Source organism: Paramisgurnus dabryanus, chromosome 6 (genome assembly GCF_030506205.2).
Source record: "Paramisgurnus dabryanus chromosome 6, PD_genome_1.1, whole genome shotgun sequence".
NCBI classification, from domain to species: Eukaryota; Metazoa; Chordata; class Actinopteri; order Cypriniformes; family Cobitidae; genus Paramisgurnus; species Paramisgurnus dabryanus.
Genome location: NC_133342.1, coordinates 14,935,930 through 14,958,010, shown reverse-complemented (window position 1 = coordinate 14,958,010; position 22,081 = coordinate 14,935,930). Strand labels below are relative to the sequence as shown.

At 38.8% G+C, this 22,081-nt stretch overlaps 1 protein-coding gene across 1 annotated transcript in view; it reads right to left on the bottom strand.

The window, feature by feature from the left end:
* The window catches only part of wnt9a (wingless-type MMTV integration site family, member 9A), a 39,721-nt gene extending 17,854 nt beyond the window's left edge, over positions 1 to 21,867 (bottom strand). Inside the window, exon 1 of the mRNA XM_065267658.2 lies at positions 21,710 to 21,867. Within this exon, the coding sequence (XP_065123730.1) occupies positions 21,710 to 21,801 (92 nt within the window). The 5' untranslated portion in view covers positions 21,802 to 21,867. The remainder of the gene's footprint in view (positions 1 to 21,709) is intronic.
* Positions 21,868 to 22,081: the final 214 nt, after the last annotated feature.

Below are 22,081 nucleotides of genomic sequence, written 5' to 3'. Positions count from 1 at the left end.
GTAACTTTGTGTCTGCTGCCGTGTTGGATAAACAAAACTTCTTCGGTGTGTCGCATAAATGTCGTCATCGTCTTGCTGCCCGCTCCCTGTTCTGTGATTGGTTCCCATTTTAGGGGGAAAATTGTTCCATGGTTTCCATTCTAGACTTGCAGCGTAAATACATTTGTGTGCAATGCAGCATGGGGAAACCCAGGCTATGCATAAACATGAATACAGAGAAAAATATGCAACGCTTATTGCTGTATTGCTATGTTTGATCTAATCAATCTGTGTGTTTCTCATAACAGGTACTGTAGTATAATTCCCTATGCTAAAAAAGTATTCAGGCTAATATGAATAATTGCAGATATATCAACAGCAATGAGTGATACCGTTCGACAAATCCCTAAAGTCCATCATTGCTGTCGAAGTTGATTCCATTTAACAATACTCATGCCCGGGGGGGCATAAAGGGTCTTCTTGTCATCAAAACAAGTGAAGTATATCTTAGTGTCAAGACACTGAAAGCTGAGCTGGCAGTACATTTTTAGCATGACAACAATAGGGAAGGTCTCATGTTCTTCTAAACCAGCAGTACTCAATACGGCTCTTGGTGATATACTTTCCTTCACAGTTTAGTCCCAACCCTGCACCCAACACACCTGCCTGTCATTTCTAAGTGAACTCGAAGACCTTGACTAGCTGGTTCAGGTGTGTTTGATTAGAGCTTGAGCCGAGCACCGCAGGAAAGCTGGGTTGTGTCTGAAGAGTAAACCCTGTACTGCAAAACTCTGAGATTGGAAGCCATCAGGGTTAAGATTACAGGTGGGGTTGTGGATGTCTGTGAGACAAATAAACACAGAGTATGAATGTTGCATACAATCTCACTATACTTCTTAGAGAACAAGAGCTATCTAGACACCACAGGAAAGTAGCACCCCAGGAGCTTTGTTTTGAACTCTTAACTGTAAAAATATGATACAAGACTAACTTTTCTTTTCTGATATATCCTGGACAAAATGTGTTTCCAATTAAAAATTTGCAATATGATGTCAGATGATGGATTGAATCTTGGATTAAATCCATACTGTATATCACACCAGTGATAATGTCGGTCTTGTCCACGTCAACAGGCCCAGGTAGTAAACTGTTGCCTACAAGCTGTGTGTTTGTTGTAGTCCAAGAAAAGAGATTTACGTTGGAGACGATAACTTGCGTCATTGTTTACTTTGGGATTTGTACCTTTTGCATATCGTTACTAATACACACCAAAGGAAATCGTGAATCAGACGATAGGTGCTTTTTTATCTGCTACTAGTTTTAGATGCTGTGAAAGAAACGGTCCTGGATTTAGTAAAGTCCACAAATCAAACTTTCTAAAATCTGAACTGAAGACCCCTCAATCTTACATGCCTCTTCTCAAGAGATTTCAACGTTAACATAGAAAACAATATTTCAATATTACTCGATTAAGTCAATACTCTGATTAAGAAAGTACCTTAATCCAACTAGTCATAGTCATAATCTCAGTAAACACAAATCGAATTAATGTGGAGTGTTTATATTTAAGTCGCATTAAAGTGCATAGTTGACATGCATACACTCACATTATAAACATTGTGTGAGAGTTTTCGCGACGGGACACATAAACACGGCAGTGGTCAACCGCTTGGCGGCAAACAAGAGAGCAAGGCCAAAGCCGCTTTGAGGCGAGCCTGCAAGATTTGCATAAAAACGCATAAAGCTGCAGTACACAGGGAAGGAGACCAGACGTCGTTTAATAAACAAATGTGCATGTATAGCATTACAAATAACTACACTTCGTAAAATAAAAACCGGAATCATGGCTACATACAAAAGCTCTAAAATGCGGCATTCAAGGCACGTCCGAATTCAATGGTAAATGTGTTTACATTTTATTGTAAATAATGTTCATCTTTTACACAATTTGATTACATTTTCAGCAAGAAATTCGTATTGTAGGATTCAAATATCCAATTAATTCTCAAAGGCGATCTCTGTTAATATTTTAACTCTTTCACCGCCAGCATTTTTAAAAAAGTTGCCAGTCAGCGCCAGCGTTTTTCATGATTTTCACCAAAGTTTAATGCCTTCCAGAAAATGTTCTTCTTTAAATATATAAACATACAATATAGCAAATGAAAGAACAGACCCTCTGCTTTCAAACAAAAAAAAAAACGTTTCATCCTACCTTCAGTGGTTCTTTTGTAATCAGCTTTTGAATATAGGTAGGTTTCTGCAAAAACACCACATTTTGAGCAAAAAGCAGAGATAATTCCATTTTTGTGACGGACTTTTCATAGAGATCCCATTCGAGCGATCTTTAAAACAGACACGGACATGCAGCCGCTTGCCATAGGGCAATACTTTCGGGTTTAAAAAGTTGCGGAAGGGCGCCACCTGGTGGATAATAGCGGTATTGCGGAAAGACGGAAAATCTTGTCATTGGCGGGGAAGCGTTTTCTCTTAATTGACAAGATATCTCGTCAATGGCGGTGAAAGAGTTAAACTGAATTCCTATATGCTGCATATGAAGGCTGTCTGAATGTTTTTCCCGGTCCTGCCTTCATGCACAAACGTCTCTGAAGTCTTTGCCTAAAATTTCAGACGCAGTCCATAGTGAAGAAGAACTGTATGTTGATACGTGAAAATCAAGAGGAAAACCAGACGGCGTGATATGGGGACATAATGACGTGTGCATTACTTAATTTATATTCTAGGATAATAATCTTATTCAGAATAAGGTCAATAATTAGATTACTGCTATCCATGTAAACGTAGTCATTGTCTCAAACTGTGCTCAGGTTCTCCAATACATCAAAGTCTACTATCAAAAAATGTATACCGCAATGAGACAGCAATAAACAGTCCATTTCACCTCCTGTGCAATGAAAAACAACATCTGAGCAAACACAATTTTCTCTAGATATTCATTCACTGATTTACAGTCCTGCAGCGTGAACAGTTTTTGTTTCCGGTGTTCATATGCAGCGGGAGATATTAACAGAAGTGTTGTGTAATCTGTTGGGTTGTATGATTCCTAACACTTTTTCCATCCCGCTTTCTGTGCAGTATCCTCACTAGAGTCTTTATTCAGCGCTCTGGGGCTTGTTTGCCCCGTTTTTATTACTGTCAGCACTTCATATTACCCGTGACATTACCATCATATGCATTTTCCGTGGTGTGGGCTGAACTAAAATGGTCCATTACACACTCTAAAGGTTCATGCCAGGTTCCTTATAGTTGTTGTTTATTTTAAAGTCTGTTGTCTGTTTATGCAGCTTACACGGGGAGCATAGTTTTGACCTCGTGATAAAGTGTTAATGACTTTAGAAATGTCATTAGAGAATTATTAATGGATGAGAAACCACAACAATGTTCAAAGATGAAAGCCACAAACAAACAGTGCATTGCACGAATGGACCCACATAGGTAAGTGCAATTTAAAGCATATTGTGTCATTGTATGCTTGTACAGTCACATCTAGAGCTTTTGACAATCAATTCACACATTCAGGGTCAAGACCTTTCTGTCTTGTCTAACAGATCTTTACGTGCACCACAACGACAAGTGTTGCATTTGAGGTATGAAATTGTGTGGGCTCATGAACAATATGAAGAGTTTGGTTCCAAAATGAGAAAAAAAAGTGTTTTTTGATTGTACATTTCAAATAATATTGATCACACTGCACTTGGTTTGTTTTAATTTAAGCCTTCATAACTAAAAAAATACAGCTAAGTAGCACAATAAAACACAATGAAAACATGATAACATAATAATAAACATGTTTTGACAAAAATGTTAAAACTGAGTTATCTCGTTTTGGAACCAAACTCTTCATATGATGTCAAAAGAGGGGAGATCACTTGGACAAAAAATGATAATTTGGAAGAGGTAAGGTTAGAGGATACATTCAAACCTGATGTTGCTCTTAGTTTGGGAGATTATATAAAACAGATGTGAGAAGATATGGTGTAACTAATCTTACTCAAATTCTCCCAGTTTCCCAACATCATCTACAAGTAGCACTAGGGAATATATACTTGGAGTTAAAGCGCCATTATATAAAAACATGTATATATATAGTATTTAAAATGATTTTGCTGGCAATACAAATTTGTGAAACATTACAATAAATTCCATGTGCTTTTTATTTGCCATTACATCAATCATTAAATTTGACTTGCCCACATTAAGACTTCTGCATATTCATTTGGACAATAGCTGTCCGGAAAACATATTTTGTGATTTGCAATTCAAATTGCAACTAAAAAGATGCTGTATTTTAATAAAAATGCTATTTCACAGCAAATATACAAAATAAATAGACATGATCAACAGATATATAGGGCCCTATTTTAACGATCTGAAACGCAAGTACGAAGCGCAAAGCGCAAGTGAGTTTGTGGGCGTATCTTGGGCGCTGTTGCTATTTTCCCGGCGGGAGAAACAACTCTTGCGCCGGGCGCAAATCAATAAGGGGTTGGTCTGAAGTAGGTTCATTATTCATAGGTGTGGTTTGGGCGTAACGTCAAATAAACCAATCAGAACGCTATCCAACATTCCCTTTAAACGCAAGTTCCATGGCGGGTTGCTATTATTATGACGGATTTACCAGGCGCACGCCAGGAGCGGTTTACAGCCGAGGAGACCGACGTTCTTGTAAGAGCAGTCAAAGACAGAGAAGTTGTTTTGTATGGGGATAGGAGAAACCCGCCCAAATCAGCGTAGGTTAAACAGGCGTGAGAGGAAATAGCCACAGTCTCATCAGCTGGCATCTCCATCGTTGTGCCAAGCGCTACAATGATGTCAGGAGACAGGGGAATCCCAAGCTTGCCAGCATAAATCGGGCACGCCGTGTAACGGGAGGTGGATCTGCCTCTACACAAACGCCAGCAGAGGACATTGCTGCGTCCACCCTCACCGCTGAAAGGGTTTGGGGGCTTTGAAATCGGACCCAAGAAACGCAAGCAAGGTCCAAAACCCAAAATACTCTTACAAATCAAGTTCATATACATTAGGGTTTCTTATGAAAACATTTTAATTATTATTTACATAAAATAAACATAATACAGCCACACAACAAACTTATGAAAATATTTTAATCGTTATTTGCATGAGAATTTTTTAACGCAGCCACACAATAAATAAAAACTATCACCACAATGCTCACCACTATGATTTCCCTTATCTCGTGTATTAATATTTTTTAGTGTAACAATTTATGATTTGCAAAAATAACTGTTGCATCTGTGTAGATTAGATAAGCAAAGTGTGTGCGCGTTGTGCACGCTATACATTATGGTCAAGCATGCGCCCTTAAAATAGCATAATGAACCATGCGCAACGCGCCACTGACTTTAGACTTTGTTTTTCTGGTCAGTGGCGCAATTGTTTTCTGAAACTGCAAAATAGCACCAGGGATGTTTTGCGCCGGAACACGCCTCTTTTTTTGTGCTGAAATGCCCAGGGAGCGCAAGTTCATTCCCTAGTTTGCCAACGTGCGTCTGTGGAGGGAAAAACCCGCTGTGCGCCGGTGCAAAATACGAATGATACATGCGTCACTGACAAAGTCAATTGCGCTGGGTGCAAGATAGGGCCCATAATCTCTAAGATATATTAGCCCTACTTGAAATATATATATAAAAAATTCTTGAATGTGTTTAAAAGCGATATAGGACTGCAATTTACCTGTAAACATTATTTGTGATAACTGAAACAACTTTGTGATGCTGTAATGACTTAAGTTTGTGAAATCAAATTAAATTATATAAAAAACATATAGTTAAAAAAGAAAATTGAATTCTGGAAAAAACATCACTTTCTGTCACCCCAGTCTCTCTGCTATCTGCATCAACCTAAAACTTTAAATGCAAACCAGTTATTCCACATCCAAACCATATTCACATTTACAATACTATGATCATTTAAATAATTCTTGCACTCCTACTAACTAAGGGTTAGGAAACACTTCCATACAAACATAACTGCTCGGGGCAAACAAAAACAAGTGCTTGTCTGGTGTACAAACATGCACACACGCACATGTCGAGCTGAAACTTCGAAGAGAGACGTTTAACCCTTCTGAAAGCAGACTAAGCAATGTCGCTTCCAATACGTTTGGGCTTGCTGGTTGTGTGGTCTCCCGGCTGGCAGGTCAGGGTCCCCAACAGTGCAATTACTCCAAATGCATGCCAATCATTCCCCCCAGCTGTTGACCCCAAACAAAGCCTTTTCTCAGACAAAACCCCCCAGCTGTCTACTGCGGTAACCCAAAACAAAGACAGATGTGGGGGAACGTGTGAGTTACTCGCGCAGGCCAAACAAAAACCTTTGAGGAGTCCATTTGTGTTTCTGTCTTGGCTTGGAATGCACATCTTCAATTCTCTGGACAAAAATATGGCCATCATAATCCAATCTCAGCAGTCTATCGGCAACGTGGATTTAACGTTAGTTTGTGATGATCGTTCAACTAAAGTGTTTCAAGATGCTGCAGTGACAGTTTGCACACTAAAATAAATTTGACACACGTATGTTAAAGATATTGTAAAGAAAGCAAGCAAATCTTAAACGGCCAAAGCCTGCGCAGCGTCAACCGAACGTACCCGCTGCTCTGACCCTGACCCAAACTCAACTCTCCTCTGCTTTTCTGGTGTAAAACATTTCCCTCCAGGGGCAGGAGAACGCCTCCTCCAGGTGTAGAAAAGTACATCTTCCACTGGAGACCACAGGAAGAACATCATCTCCAAAAAACTTCCCCTAAAAACATCTCCTTCTCTCGCATGGGTCTGGATGAACTTCGTGAGTCTCATGTAGAGTTTCCCAGCAGGAATGCAAGAGCGGTAGACCCAGCTAAGCAGCACTGGCAGCCTGTTTTACATCTTTTCGCCCCCAATGCTGCAGCCAAATAATCCTAATGACTCCCTTTATAATAATCAAGTTAAAGTGAATATTTACCTGTGGGGTGCGGTAAGAATGACAGGTTAGTGATTACTGCCGATATAGTCAAGACTTGCTGGATGTTTTTGTTTGTTCATGGGTTTGCGAATCAATGGTGGTTGTTATGGTGCCATTATTAAATTGGTAACTGTGTGCATGACATGTATTAAGAAGGCGGTAACCACATATTTATTGGTCATTCAGTAGGACATATCATTTATTTCATTTGCTGTGAAACTCAGGGTGCACTTGCTTTGAACCATGCCCGAGCGCGATTGTCCCCCCTCCCACTCCTCCACAAGCTTGCACTCACAGTACTTTAATTGATCTGTGCCCGAGCATGCTTTCTTCATTAGGATGCGATTGTTTTAAAGTAAACAGAAAGGCTCGTCATCCTCAACCCTCCCACGGGAAGCTTTTCTTCTGTGACCACTATTCTTCTTGTTGTTTTATTGGTAGGTGTCGTTTGAGTGATATGTTACAGATATACTGCTGCCTGCTTTATCGGAGGTGAATGCAGCAAACATCAAGTATGTGGGATTTTTTTAAGAAAAATTAAAGGGACACTCCACTTTTTTTGAAAATATGCTCATTTTCCAGCTCCCCTAGAGTTAAACATTTGATTTTTACCGGGTCTCCGGGTCTGGTGGTACCACTTTTAGCATAGCTTAGAATCCATTGAATCTGATTAAACCATTAGCATCGCCCTAAAAATAACCAAAGAATTTTGATATTTTTCCTATTTAATACTTGACTATTGAAAGTAACCGAGGGGACTATTTTCGGGCAGTGCGTAATATCACTGCGCATGCTGCAGCCATGTTATAGCAGCAAAGTCCTTGATTATTACGCCAGAATGAGAGTTTAGTTCCTAGCCATATCTGCCTAGAAAATCACAACTTTTAATTTTCCGTCGGTCTTAGTACATGATGTAACTACATAAGAGTCAAGTTTTAAATAGAAAAAATATCGAAACTATTTGGTTATTTTTTAGAGCGATGCTAATGGTCTAATCAGATTCAATGTATTATGCTAAGCTATGCTAAAAGTGGTACCACCAGACCCTGAGATCAGCTGAATGGATTCCAAAACTGTTTAACTCTAGGGGAGCTGCATAATGCGCATATTTAAAAAAAAGTGGAGTGTCCCTTTAAAATACAGGAGAAATACGGGAAATTATTTAAACAGGATGATGGGTTGACAGGTATGGCTTGGGCATGGTTAGATTTGGATAGTGTGAGCACGCCCTAAGTCCTTTTTAGTCACCAATATGTTACCACAAGTATTTTCTAGTGTAGTAACACTACAATAATTAAACTGTTGAACAATGCTAGTTTGGTATAACATTCCATTCGCTATGTAAAGGTCATGTGGGTTCGATCCTTGGGTAACACTGTCACACATACTCATAAAATGTACATATTGAATTCACTGTAAGCCACTTTGGATAAAAGCATTTGCCAAATGCAGAAATGTAAAATGCTGTACAAGCTATAATCATTATAAAACATTTTCTCCCTTTCTGCACATTATAAACAGATGGAAAAGTGATCTAAAAAACATGAAACCATTATACATCACATTACGATTATGGTTTAAAGTAACTTAACTTCAAATCAAAGTTTATTTTATCATTTATATGTTTACATTCCTAAATATTTTAACAGTTAAATACAGTATGAAGACTTTGGTTCCAAAACACGATAAACGAACAAAAAATGAGCTACCGTCAAAATCAGTATTGTATCTGGTCAGTATTAAAAAGTAAATTCTTAATTTTACGCAAAATCCAATATCCGCCGTGTTATTTTCATCTTTTCTCCCTTTTGTCCCAAAACGTGATAGACGCCAGTCTTCCTTCTCTGAAGAATGCAATAAATCCGCTCACCAAATCACAGCGCATCATACCACGCAGGGCCGGCGTCAAGGGGGGGCATTCGCGGGCAGTGCCCCCCCGAACAGGTTGTTGTGCCCCCCCTACAGTTTTTTATTACTTTAATATATATCAAGAATAATTAAAATAAATTAAGCATTGAATGTTTCATGACTTGTAATGTAATCAAATGAGGAAAATATAGTTAATATATGTTTTCTTTAATTAAAATAGACCAGTTTCTCTGATTGGATGTATTGCTGCGTCTCACCCGTCTTACGTCTTTAGCATATTTGTGACTTGATACTAGCAACGTGTTTTTTCAGGGGATTTTATGGATCGTGTAAAATATGGATATTAGAACATTTAGAACGAACCAGCACCGCCTGCTTCATCTGACTTCATGCAAACACAGACTGGCTCAAACTCAGAGATTAGAGGTCGAGGTGGAATTTACAAATCTACAGGACACTGTTTAAAGGAAGTTTAATGTTCGTACACGCCGTCTTCAGCTATTTTAAAGGTAAGTTAGCGTTGTTTTAAATTACGTAAGCTTAAATGTGAAGTGTGTCTTTAGACCGTTAACAGCATTACGACGTGATTATGGTAAAGCGGCTTTTTTAAAGCTAGGACGCGGTGTGCGCTGTGCTATGAAACCCATTCATTTCAATGGCTTGCGCCACGCGAGGGCGGTTTGTTGTTGCGTCAGCTTGCGCTCACGCCGCGGTCGAAGTTCAATAGTTTTGCGCATAGTTTGTGGTCTTTTGCACTTTATACGGGAAATGAGCTGACAGTCTGTACCAGTTGTATGAGTGTGTGCTTGCTGTATTTGTTGTTTTAATGTCTTGTTTTGGCAAGTTATTGTTGCTATTGCGTGCCCCCCGTTGGAAGCCGAGTGCCCCCCTGTCAGTTATGGTCTGGCGCCGGCTCTGATTCCACGCACTGTAAACAACAATGATGGCGCTTTGAATACACACAGAATCCTAGTTTTCCTCATCTATTTTGTACTTCATGATCAACAAACAAACAAACAAACAAACAAACAAATAATATTTTAAGTCAACGAAAATCGAGTATGACCAAAACATTTTTACAGCTGATCGCTGTCAAAAAAGTTCATTGACGACGTCCCAAGAATGACAGCAGCAATGACAGTGCTCTTAATATGACAAAATAAGTGTTTTGATAAATGCCATTCATGTTTTTTTATCAGTGTATTGCACCAGTCAACTAAATGAAAAATAGGAAAAATAATCATTTTTATAATAAATCTTTGAAAGTCAAATTATGGATTTTATTTTCTGTTATTATAACCTAAAGATGCTATGTGAAAGTTTGTAACAGAAAATAATGGTTTTCATCTTGTCACTTTCTTGGTATGGAAAACACATATTTACCCAAATTAGTCAAAATGGATTTATTCCGTTTTGGAACCAAACTCTTCATATATTAATCACATCTGAGAAAGTTTGAAAAATTGACGTTTAATGAAATCAAAGGAATTTTGAATCAGTTATGACATGCACCAATGCAACTTAGCGCAGCATTGTTCTATATGCCAAATACTGGCAAATGACAGACAGTATCCTTCCTGCACAGTTTTGCAAACTCCCTATGCCCAAACATCTAAACCCATCTATGAGTTCACCAGCAAACCGTTTGCCTCGCAAGAACAAAGCACTCCCAAATAACAAGAAGATGACGGATTGTCTGCCATTGACGAACTCTTACACAGCTCCGAGGGGAATAATCACATGACGGCAACAGATGAGTGACACACACAGGATGTGAACGAGTCACTATGACCTTTAGAGTCACCATGGACTGTGACTCTGTCTAATGGGACATGTTCTCTGGATAACATCAGTCAACTGGCTCAATGACAGAGAGGTTAAGAAATATCATGTTTGAAATTGACTGGTCTGCCCAGTCGAACTGAAACCCAAAGGGAAATTGAAGTCATGCACATACACAGGATGGTTAAAAATCAGCTATGGATAGTGATTACGGAATTTAAAAAGCATTTCACACGGAAAAGCGGCATCCGTGCCAAATGGATGAAGACGTGTTGTTCAATCACTTGGCACTAATATTTTGTTTGGCAAGGTCACATGTGACTTTATCTTAAATCATTAACGGGGTAGGTGAGCCATATCCCTACAGTAGCCAGTCCACTACAGCTGTAACCAGGTGTAATATACAGGGAAATAGTTAATGGACAACACCAAGCAGAGTAACAGTATTGCTGAAAGAAGACATACATGGAGTTCTCAGTTAGGAGTAACTAAAGATTCAACTTTGTCCCAGATGTTTTTCCTAAAATTCCTGGGAATTGTTTTTTTTTCTATTTTGCATCCCTACCGCCATCTCGGTTTAAAATATTAAAAAACAGGTTACTTTGTGTGCCAAAGTCAAATGACTCTTGCGACATCCGACTCGACAGCTCAAATTCTAAATAACTATTATACATGCATCATTGCGAATTGGGGTAAGGACGGTGTAAGGAGACCGTCTGAAACCATTTGTTAATTTTTAAAGGTCACGTTCTTCCTGATCCCATTTTTCAAACTTTAGTTAGTGTGTAATGTTGCTGTAATAGCATAAATAATACCTGCAAAATGATAAAGCTCAAAGTTCACTGCCAGGCGATATATTTTCGTTAACAGAATTCCCCTTTCAAAGCCTACAGCGAACGGCCGGTTTGGACTACAGCCCTATACTTCCCAGTTGAATGACGTCAATATAAGAGTTTTTGACTAAACTCCGCCCACAGGAATACGTCAGTCGCCAGCTAAGCTCAAACGGCTTTGCTAAGCTAAGCTGCTGTCGAAACACATTCAACAAGCTACACAATCAGAACTTGTTACGTATTTCTGAAGGAGGGACTTCATAGGACAAGGAAGTAAAGTAAATTGTGTAAAGAATACCGCATTTTTTGCACGTTTTTATTGTAAACACAATCAAAGCTTCAAAAACACAGGAAGACGGGACCTTTAATATAAAGTTATTGACTGCCACTATAAGTATGATCAATACCAATATTGGCAGCACAATGTTATAATTGACAGCACATTTGGTTTGCACAAGTAAAAAACTGCGAAAGTAATACATGGCAGTTTGAGACACTGTTGTGATCACTTATGAAACTCTAGATGATCCTATAATATTTCTATGGTTATTTTTTTATGTGAAAAACTGAGAGCAGGAGACTTATAAGAAAAAAGAGATCTAGGAAAAACAACTAAGAAACAAGAGATCTCCAAAAGTCTTTTTTTTGCTACTTTTGCCTCTTTGGGATGGTCCATATAATACCTCAGAAAAAATGGCTTAAAGGCAGGATTTCTGATTTGATCCAGAAACATTTTTAGTTATGCTGGTTAAAAGTCTCCTCAAATCCTGTTAGCAATCACTATGTTAAAGTGTTTAAATGTATTTGTATAAATATATGTCATCTGTGAAAGGTGTAAGACCAAAAAATGTTTAACAAATCATTGTACTCGACCGAATGCAAGAATTGAATGCATGCAATGTTTGCTCCCCTTCTGTGAACGTGTTTTACATTCCACTGCACACCCTGTTCACGCAGACATCATACGTCATCAGCGCGTTCACGTGCGCTCTGTAAACAGAAGCAAACAAACTTTGCGGCTGAATTGACAACCTGCACAGGAGCCACAAAACAAAAGACATCTTTTGAAACGACAAAAACCGTCTGGATCAGCAAAGAGCAAAAAGCTGAATTAACATTGGTCACTTTACTGCTTTTCCACAGCTGCAGGAGGCAAAGGGTCTGAAAGGATCGCTGCAGTGTTTCTTTTGGAAAGGTTGGTACGCGGTGTGATTGTATTTACAGTAGATGGATTCAGATCGTCTACTTTGATGAACATTGTGTTGCCTATGTAGTTTGTGTTACTTTACCTATTAGCATAACAATATTTATGTTTTCAAAATTAAGTTTGTCTACACAAACGAAAACATGCTGTATCTAATTCTAATAAAACAGTTGTTTATGTTTGTTTTTTTGGTAACTTTATATCACTGGTGAATGAGAGATGAATGGGCTTCTGGACTGTATTTGTTCATGTGTATTGGAGGAGGCGTGACTTTGGATGGCGATTTAAATGGAGGGTGGGATCATGATTTCAGTGTTAGTATGCTAAAGTTGGCCTTTTTCAAAATCAGATACCCTGCGTTTAACTAGAAGTGTAGTTCTCATTGAGGATACATATGCTAGGTTGGTGCGTACAGTACTGTGTGTGGTTAGCGTTAGTAAGAGGTTTAACCGCAGGGCTCTGTGTTGCTCAGGTTTGTGTGACTGGCACAGCGTGGGTGCACCACATGACTCTACCTATCGACCTCACACCATGGCACTGAGAAACCCAGCAGCCAGTGACAGGTACGAGAGCAGTGGCTGCAACTAAAAGCCCTTACAAGATAGACCTTAAAGATGTGTTTGTCCTGATCGTAGAGGCATAAAAATGGGCCTGAGAAGATGAAGTACTAACATGTTTTGATTGTGTGGGTCAGTAACATAGCATTTATGGTTTGCATTCAAGCTGCATGACAACATAATGACATAGCATCTGTGACTCTGATTCTACGTGTACACTGATACACCGATCATCTCAATGTGCATTTTTGGCAACTGTGAAAGGGAACATAGTTTTTACACGACCAATCGACCTCAAAACACAAGCAGCTGTGTTAGACACAGTTACTTATACCCTGAAAAAATCTCCGGTTGCACATGATTGAATTAAGTTTTCTTAAAATTATATTTCTGTAGAACCCAAGAATATTTTGGGTAGGAGCAGTAAACAGCGGCCAAATTTGACCCCCGTGGGTTCTGCGAGGTTAATTATGTACACCAGTTCAACATGATTGAATCAAGTTTTCTTAAAATTAAATTAATTTGAAATAATATTAATTTCATTTTAAGAAAATCTAATTTAATCATGTGCAACTGATGTCAAGAAGGTTTTTTTTAGTGCAGTTGCTACTGAACAATTTGAGCGCTGCGGTACAAAACTTTTGGAAACTTTTTTCTCTTGTCCTTCTCATACCTTAACTCTTTCCATGCCATTGACGAGTTAAAGGAAAACTACACCGTTTTACAATATTTTACTATGTTCTTATGAAATAAGTAGTGCTGGGCAAAGATTAATAGCTTACAAAATAAAAGTCATTTTTTAAATAATATATGTGTGTGTGCTGTGTGTAATTATTATGTATATTTATTATTTTATATCTTTCTTTTATATATATATATATATATATACACAGGTAAATGTTTCTTAAATACATGTGTATGTGGGTGTATTTATATATACATAATAATTACACATAGCACACACTCATATATTATGCCAAAAAGCACTTTTATTTTGTATGCGATTAATCTATGCCCATTACTAGAATAATACATCCCTGTTTTTTTCAATGTGTTCATTTTTTAAGCAGATAAAAAAGAGAACTATATTGTATGGCGGAAGAGCACAAGTTTGCAGCACTTCGACCTCTGGCACAGTAACATCATCGCCATGTTTTATTTTGTGCCACCATACTTACTCATGTAACTACTCATGCAATTTACATGTGTATAAATATATATACACATGTAAATGTTTCTTAAATACATGTGTATGTGGGTGTATTTATACATAACAATTACACATAGCAAACACTCATCGCCATGTTTTATTTTGTGCCACCATACTTACTCATGTAACTACTCATGCAACAGTCTTTAAATAGGGAAAACATGGTAAGAACATAGTAAAATATTGAAAAACTGTGTAGTTTTCCTTTAACGCCTCAATTAAGAGAAAGCGCTTCCCTGCCAATGACGAGTTTTTCCGGCAATCTGTATTTCCGCTATTATCCACCAGGTGGCGCTCTTACCCAACTTATAAAACCCGGAGGGCAAACAGTTCAAACTCTGTGTATGTTTTGAGGATCGCTCTGAATCTGATCTGTATCAAAAGTCCTTCACAAAAATGCATTAACCTCAGCTTTTTGCCCAAAATTTTGTATTTTTGAAGAAACCTACCCATATTTAAGAGGTGATCAAAAGAGTACAAATAAAGGTAGGATGAAAGCAGAAGGTCTGTTTCTTCATTTGATATATTCTATGTTTATATATGTAAAGAACAACATTTTCTGGAAGGCTTTAAACTTTTGTGTAAATCATAAAAATGCTGATGCAGGCTGGCAACTTTTTAAAAAATAGCTGGCAAGGAAAGAGTTAAAAGTGCTTTGTTCATTCAGTTTGTTACCCAACAAAAGGTACATTCGCAAATGCACTGTTGACTTTACTCACTGAAATCAGCACCTTATTCGTTCATACAACCAACGGTATGCTTTTTCACACTATACTATAAGACTATTTGCTCAATCTCTGATTTGTTTGTTCAAAAGTCTTTGAAAGCAAAAATGCCACTAAAACACTTTACAAAGGTGGGACTTAAGAAGTCATGCATGGATTTTCACAAAAACAATTTGTTCAAAAACAAGTCGTTCACAGCCAAAATATATCTGCTTCATTTGAAACAAACACGAGTTACTACATCATGTTTACTAAGGTTTTACCTAAAAGAAACACAAAACGACACTGACCAATCAGACGCCACGACTCTGATAACAGTAAAATCATGCATAGGCTTTTGCGGTCTCTCATAGTTTGTTTAAGAGAGCGACTGTTAGGTGGTCATATTGTATTCTCACAATAACCGTTGAGCGCTGACCCAGTTCAGCCATAAAGACTGGTAATTGAGTATTAATGCACTTAATCTACCCTAATCAAAACCATCCATTGAGACATTCAATTCTTCAACCATCAATAAAAACAAGATTCCCAGACAAAAAGGCACGTCTTTGTTATGGTAACCTCCCTTTTTGTTGCAAGACTGATGACAGACACCTCTCAAAGAATGCTGGGATCTTGGTATGTGCTTATGTATTCATGTTTAAGCAGTGCATACAGTATGTAACACGAAGCCTGAAATTCATTCTGAAAATAGGGGAATTTATAAACTTGCATAAAAACATCACTGCGCCTTACTCTGCATCATGCCAAATATGAGATAACTCATAACTACTTACAGTAAGCAACAAGTCAATGCTAACTATAATTTTATTAATGCCAGATTTTGTAATAAAATATGCAAAAACCACTTGCACATTGTGATATATTTCATGCAGTTGTGTTCTTAAATTATCCCAAAAGTTCCCAAGAATCCAGGGAAATTCCTATTTTAAAGGGGACATATCATGAAAATCTGACTTTTTCCATGCTTAAGTGCTATAATTGGGCCCCCAGTGCTTCTATCAACTTAGAAAATGTGAAAAAGATCAACGCAGTAACTTTGTTTTGGTAAACCATTCTCTGCAAGCATGTAAAAAAATAGCTCATTGAAATTTGGCTCCCCCTGTGATGTAAGAAGGGGATAATACTGCCCCTTAATCTGCACTATCCAACCACAATGCTGCCATTTAGTGCAGAAATCAGCTCATTTGCATTTTAAAGGACACACCCAAAATGGCACGTTTTGCTCACACCTGCAAAGTGGCAATTTTAACATGTTATAATAAATTATCTATATGTTATTTTGAGCTAAAGCTTCACATATGCACTCCACCAAAGATTTATTTTACATCTTAAAGAAGTATTGTGAAATGTCCCCTTTAAATAATGGCTCATCCCTTGTCATCATCTATCAATGAAGTAACATCCGTGCTATCCTCGGATCAAAAAGCATTAAAATATAATTGCTATTTTCCTTCCTAAGATAACCGAAGGGCAGGGCAGAGATACATTTTGGTTGCCCGACTAGCAGGCACAGTTGCCCCGGTACGCTGGGTTAGCGATTTGCAAGCCCTGGGCTTGGTTACAAACATCGTTCAAAATATTTTCCGTTGTGTTCAGCAAAAAATTAATACAGGTTTGTAACAACATTAGGGTGAGAAAATGATGAAAGAATTTTGATTTTTGGGGGAACTATCCCTTTAAGCTTCGCTTTTGTTATTGTTTTGAAAATGCGACCTCTAGTGGTGAAATCCTACATATTGTGCCTTTAAATATAAGTATTTTAAGTTGGGGAAAAAAGCACTTATATCAACAAATAACAACAGTCCTGACAGATGGAAATTGTAGTTTTAGTCTACATCATACAGTTTGTATTAAGAACATCAAAGATTTATTTTACCCCATGATCTCAAGGTTAATTGTGGGATTGACAGTGGTGCCCTGGTGTTGCGAGCAGCATTGGGTGTTTTCATTGCAGTACTATTACTGACCTTAAATGCAAAGCTTACTTCCCGTGCCGATCCAAAATTGTGCAAAATGCTACGCAGCTGTAAATGAAATCCACCTAACTGGATGCAAGGGTTAATGAATGCAGTCTATTACAGTTGGTTTACCATTTCTGTAATACGGGCTACTGTTTCAGATTTGTTATGCTTCAACGCAGATGAACAACTCCCAGTCCATGTAATAAATACACATGCATGGTTCATAGCTCAGGGTTTTTACAGACTTATATTTTTTCTGTCATCTAATCTTGGCTGAAGCCACTGATAATTTAGGACCACAGTCCACCCAAAGCCCTTTGTGGAGGAAAACGGCTTGTGGTGGGAAACGGAAAAGCACAGAACATGGTAGTGCCACTAATTAAGATCATCTCATCAAACCTGACCACCAAAAACTATTCGCATTTCATATTAACTTTCCAGTTTTGCCCGGCCCCATCTGCGTTGCCAATCAGTGCATTCCCAACCACGGCCTCCATATCTACGAAACGCACAGCTGATTGGGACACGGCAGAAGCAGAGCCGCCCTCTCTTAAAAAATCCAGGCAGACTTCCAAACTGTGGTTAGAGCCATGCTACCAGAATATTGAGCCGTTTGGATGCAAGTGTGCCAGACACATTTAAAGACATTCCCCGGAGCAATAATACCATATAATCAGGACGGGGTTGGGATGAGTCCTGTGGGAGAAATCATTCTCGCAGCTTGTCGAGAAAGCCATTGAGGAAAAACAATCCGGTTGAAATTAAGAGCCATAAATTTATGTTTTTAGTAAGCTTTTACTTAAAATGCCATAAAGATGTTCGTTATCTTAAAGGATTAGGTCACCCAAAATGAAATCATTTACTTGCCTTAATGTCATTCCAAATCCATAAAATTTTCAAAAGGAGATTCAGTCGGAGATTATTCAGTACGCTGGCGGTACGAAACAAAATTGGGTTAGATTGTGTAAGCACACAATGACAAAAATTTCATTTTTGAGTAAACTACTCTTTCAGGTGTGTTTTGTTTATTGTGGAGTATAATTCATTTCCAAATGACTTTAAAGTGAACTGGCATTTATTATAAAAAGTCCAGAATTATGTGTGTGTGGTTCAGTTAAGTGTCTACGGATGTGTTCGGCCACTGATGAAAGTGGTCGAAAGTTAGGGTGGAAATCTTCAGTAGACACTGCTGCTCTCTAAAACACTGAAAGGCGATCCACCACAGCTCAGGCAGCGGCTCTCATCAACATTCCCAAGCATAAGTCTAGTCTAGAGATTAAATCTGAACGTCCTCAACACGGAGCTGAGCTGCTTCTGCACAGGGGTTTTCCTGCAATCTGTGGCCAAAAACACTGCCAGATCAAACACAGACCACAACTACCTTTGAATAAAACTGCTGCTTTTTTACCTTCTCTCTGTATCCTCTTCACACTGAGTTCTGGACTGTTTTTGCCGCTCAATTCCCACTGTCCTAAGGTTTCATAAAAGAGCAGATGCTGATTGACCAGCGGAGAACTTTAGAAGTAGTAACCGCACCCCCTGGTGGAGGCATCTGGGACTACTACTGCAACACGTAAAGTATCTCATGTAGATATATAAAACATTTATTCCAACACGCACATGCACATTGTTGTACCCAACTGTATCCACACTATGCCGGATTTTTTTGTACATCTAATGTTAGAGAAACTGCTAAGCCATTATCTACTGGCTAAAGTGCATGACACGCGAGTCTTATCAACTGAAAGATTCATTGAATGGTTTCTTGTTAACAGATGTCTATAAATGTAACCAACCAATTATGAGATAATAGCAAAAACACTTCTGACATTCAAATAAAACATTGCGGAAGTGATTTACAACTAATAAAGATAACAATTAAGATTGCAATCACCAACATCTCTTCCAAAAGTCATAAATCTCTACCCCATTTACGAATTCAGGTTAACTCTTAGGGCAGTACTGCCTACGTTTGACCCCAGGCTGGCCTCCACAGGAGATCTGCATGAACTTGTCAGAGTCAGGCACAAAAGAATCTCATTCCGTGGATATTCAGGGCTTATTTTCCTCATGTTTTCCCAGCATGTTCCTTCTTCCCCTTCAGGCTGTTCGAGGTGAACACCTAGTCAAAAAGCGTGCAGCCCCCGTATTGCCTCATTTCCCAGGAACATTTCAGTGTGGCACTTTCCCCACCCATCCTGTAGCTCAGTTGGTTGAGCGTTGCATTAGCAGTGCAAAGGTTGTGGGTTCATGTGCTGATTAAAAACAAACTGAATCTAAATGAGACCCAGCTGAAATGAACACAGGGCACCTGCTGCGACAGGCTGGAGGGGACAGGGTGGTACGAACTGAGGGTTTGCATTCTTGCGGCAAGGATGACAATTTCAGCAGAGCCTCAACTAGGCAAGGAATCCCACCCAACCCTCAGAGACGCGAGCCGTGGGCAAACAGAGACTAGTGTTTAGGTTTCACATATGCTCCACCACACTGGGGAAATTGAGTATGCAACATTGACCCTCTATTTTAAGTAAATCAGTGCCATGAGGATGCGGGCATGAGCCTCATGGAAGGTATTTATTTGCACATGTTACTAGACGCACGTTTGACAACATGTCAGAGGGCAATGGTTTCATATTGTCTCTGGTTGGTATGATTTGTGATTGTGTCTGACCAGGCATGAACTCTGACTCACTCTTTCCCAACTCTTCAGCTTTACAATTGGGGAGCTGACCACCCCATTAACTAAACTAATCTGAAAAATGACAAGTCGGATCGGCATTACAATATAAATGCTCTTTGTAAGAGATAAGAAAGAACACTAATATATCACTAATGAGTTTCCTATAGTTTGTTTTTACGACCCGATAACATGGAAGTACAAGCAATTTCCATCGGAAAAGACAAAGTGCTGAAATTGGCAAAGGCTGGATGCTTGAAACAATGGTTGGTTACTCCAACATAAGAATGACAAATATCGAGACATTAATAACAGGCATTCTCTTGACACAGTGCATTAACTCATTATCAGACGTCGTGGTTGATCTTTTTTCCATTTAATGTGCCAGAAACTAAAGGAAAAATATTCTTAAGAGGCCACTGCGATCGATAGCGATCTTTGAGATCAAATATCGGAGCCTATAAATCTTCATAAAAAGTGCTCTCCCGCCCGTGATAATGCAGGCCAGCATTTCTGAAATTTATTGACTTCCTAGGAGGGGGTAAAAGAAAAAGTGTAAACCCTAATCTGCAAGCACTGCGGCTCAACAAACCGGTTTACGGCTTCACAATGTTCAACGGGGCCTTAGGGAGCCACTCCTACATTGGCCCTTGATTTGCCCTAACAATATCCTCTCCTTGCAGCACCTTTCTAGATAAAATCAGACAAAAGTTTATCACCAGCCAAAAGAAATAATGTCATGGTGTCCTGAACGGTTTTGCACCTTAGATCAATGCTTCTATAAACTACCCACCCCTTACGAAAATTAAACCATGGTTTTATTATAATAAAAGGGTTGTAAGCACATTTTTGGTACAATTTATAAAGCATCGTTTAACTAGTTAAACTTTGGCTAATGTAGCAAAATCAATTTGTGGTTTTATTTGTAGTAAAACTAGAGTTAATTTTCGTGAATGGTAACATGAAACACTGCAAAATGAGAATACCTGTCCATTCATTGTGTCTTTCGATCTATTTATGAATAGATATAGAGTATATGTGTTCAGAGCATTGCAAATCAAAAATGCCCAGGTCTGAATCTCCTTTTCAACTTGTTGAAACAAGTGACAATGTCGATGATCAAAAGTTAAACACATATTTCTGGCGTGTCCAAAAAAAAAGAGACGCATGGCAACATATCAACGCGCAGAAACGTACAGGTCATAGTGGAATACGATCCAAAGGCGTTCCCGAGGTATCACATATTCAGTGTCCACAATTACCTCAATTAAAAAAATGATGCTAGTTGAGTGTTTATAGGGCGAGCTGAGGGAAACTGTAAATTCAGCGCACATTCTTCAAGTTGCGCTTATTAAACCGAGTGAAAGAGCGCAGAGGAAGCCAAAACGAGTGTTTATGCTGGATGAAGAAATATTATCTACGATCTGAACCACCAGGTTAGAGATCCTCGTAGCTTTATTGTAACCAGCTGTTGAGAGCCGCGCGTGTTTATTCCCAGTCTTGTAGAAGCATCTATGAAAAAGAAAAACCTGACCGGCTCGTGCCATTCAAAACAGACGATAATTTCTTTCATTATTTGTTTAGGCTTAATATATAAACGTCCTTTATGAACTACGGGTCTATATCTGACTTTATTATTTACCTGTCGCAGGGTAGTTTTGAAATGTAATGCGTCTGTAAACGGACAGGTAGAAATTAAGCAGGTAGCATCTTTGTCTATAAAGCTTTACGCAGACATCGTTGCGACCATTACGCACAACTGGATCGCAACTCTACAGGTTGTTACCAGAACAGACATTTAAAATACGGCTACTTGTTTGTCTTTTTAATTTATTACGTGGTCCAACATAACATTCACCTCTGACAAGAACTTTTCATAAAAATTTTCTGACATATACAGGTCCCACAAGAAGAAAATGATTTGTACCTACCCGAAGTAGGCTGTGCTCGGTCCAGGCAAGCCGATGAGATGCACTATAAAAGTGAATGATAACCATCCCAGGAGTAGATGTCCATCCAGCATTTTGTAGCGGCTCTGGGGCAGCTCATTTCGTTCGTCCTGAGTTGCTGTGTAAAATCCCTGCTAGTGAATACAGCACTTCTTATACACCCCGAGGATTTCTGTGCCCCTCCCATTGACTTATAACAGGAGAGAGAGAGAGAGAGAGAGAGAGTGAGAGAGAGAGAGAGAGAGAGAGAGAGAGAGAGACTGCCAATTACTGAGCAGCTGGATTTTTAAAGCTTGACTGGCTTAATTATTTACGTTTTCTAAAATAAGCAGGCAAACATATTATGTCATATTT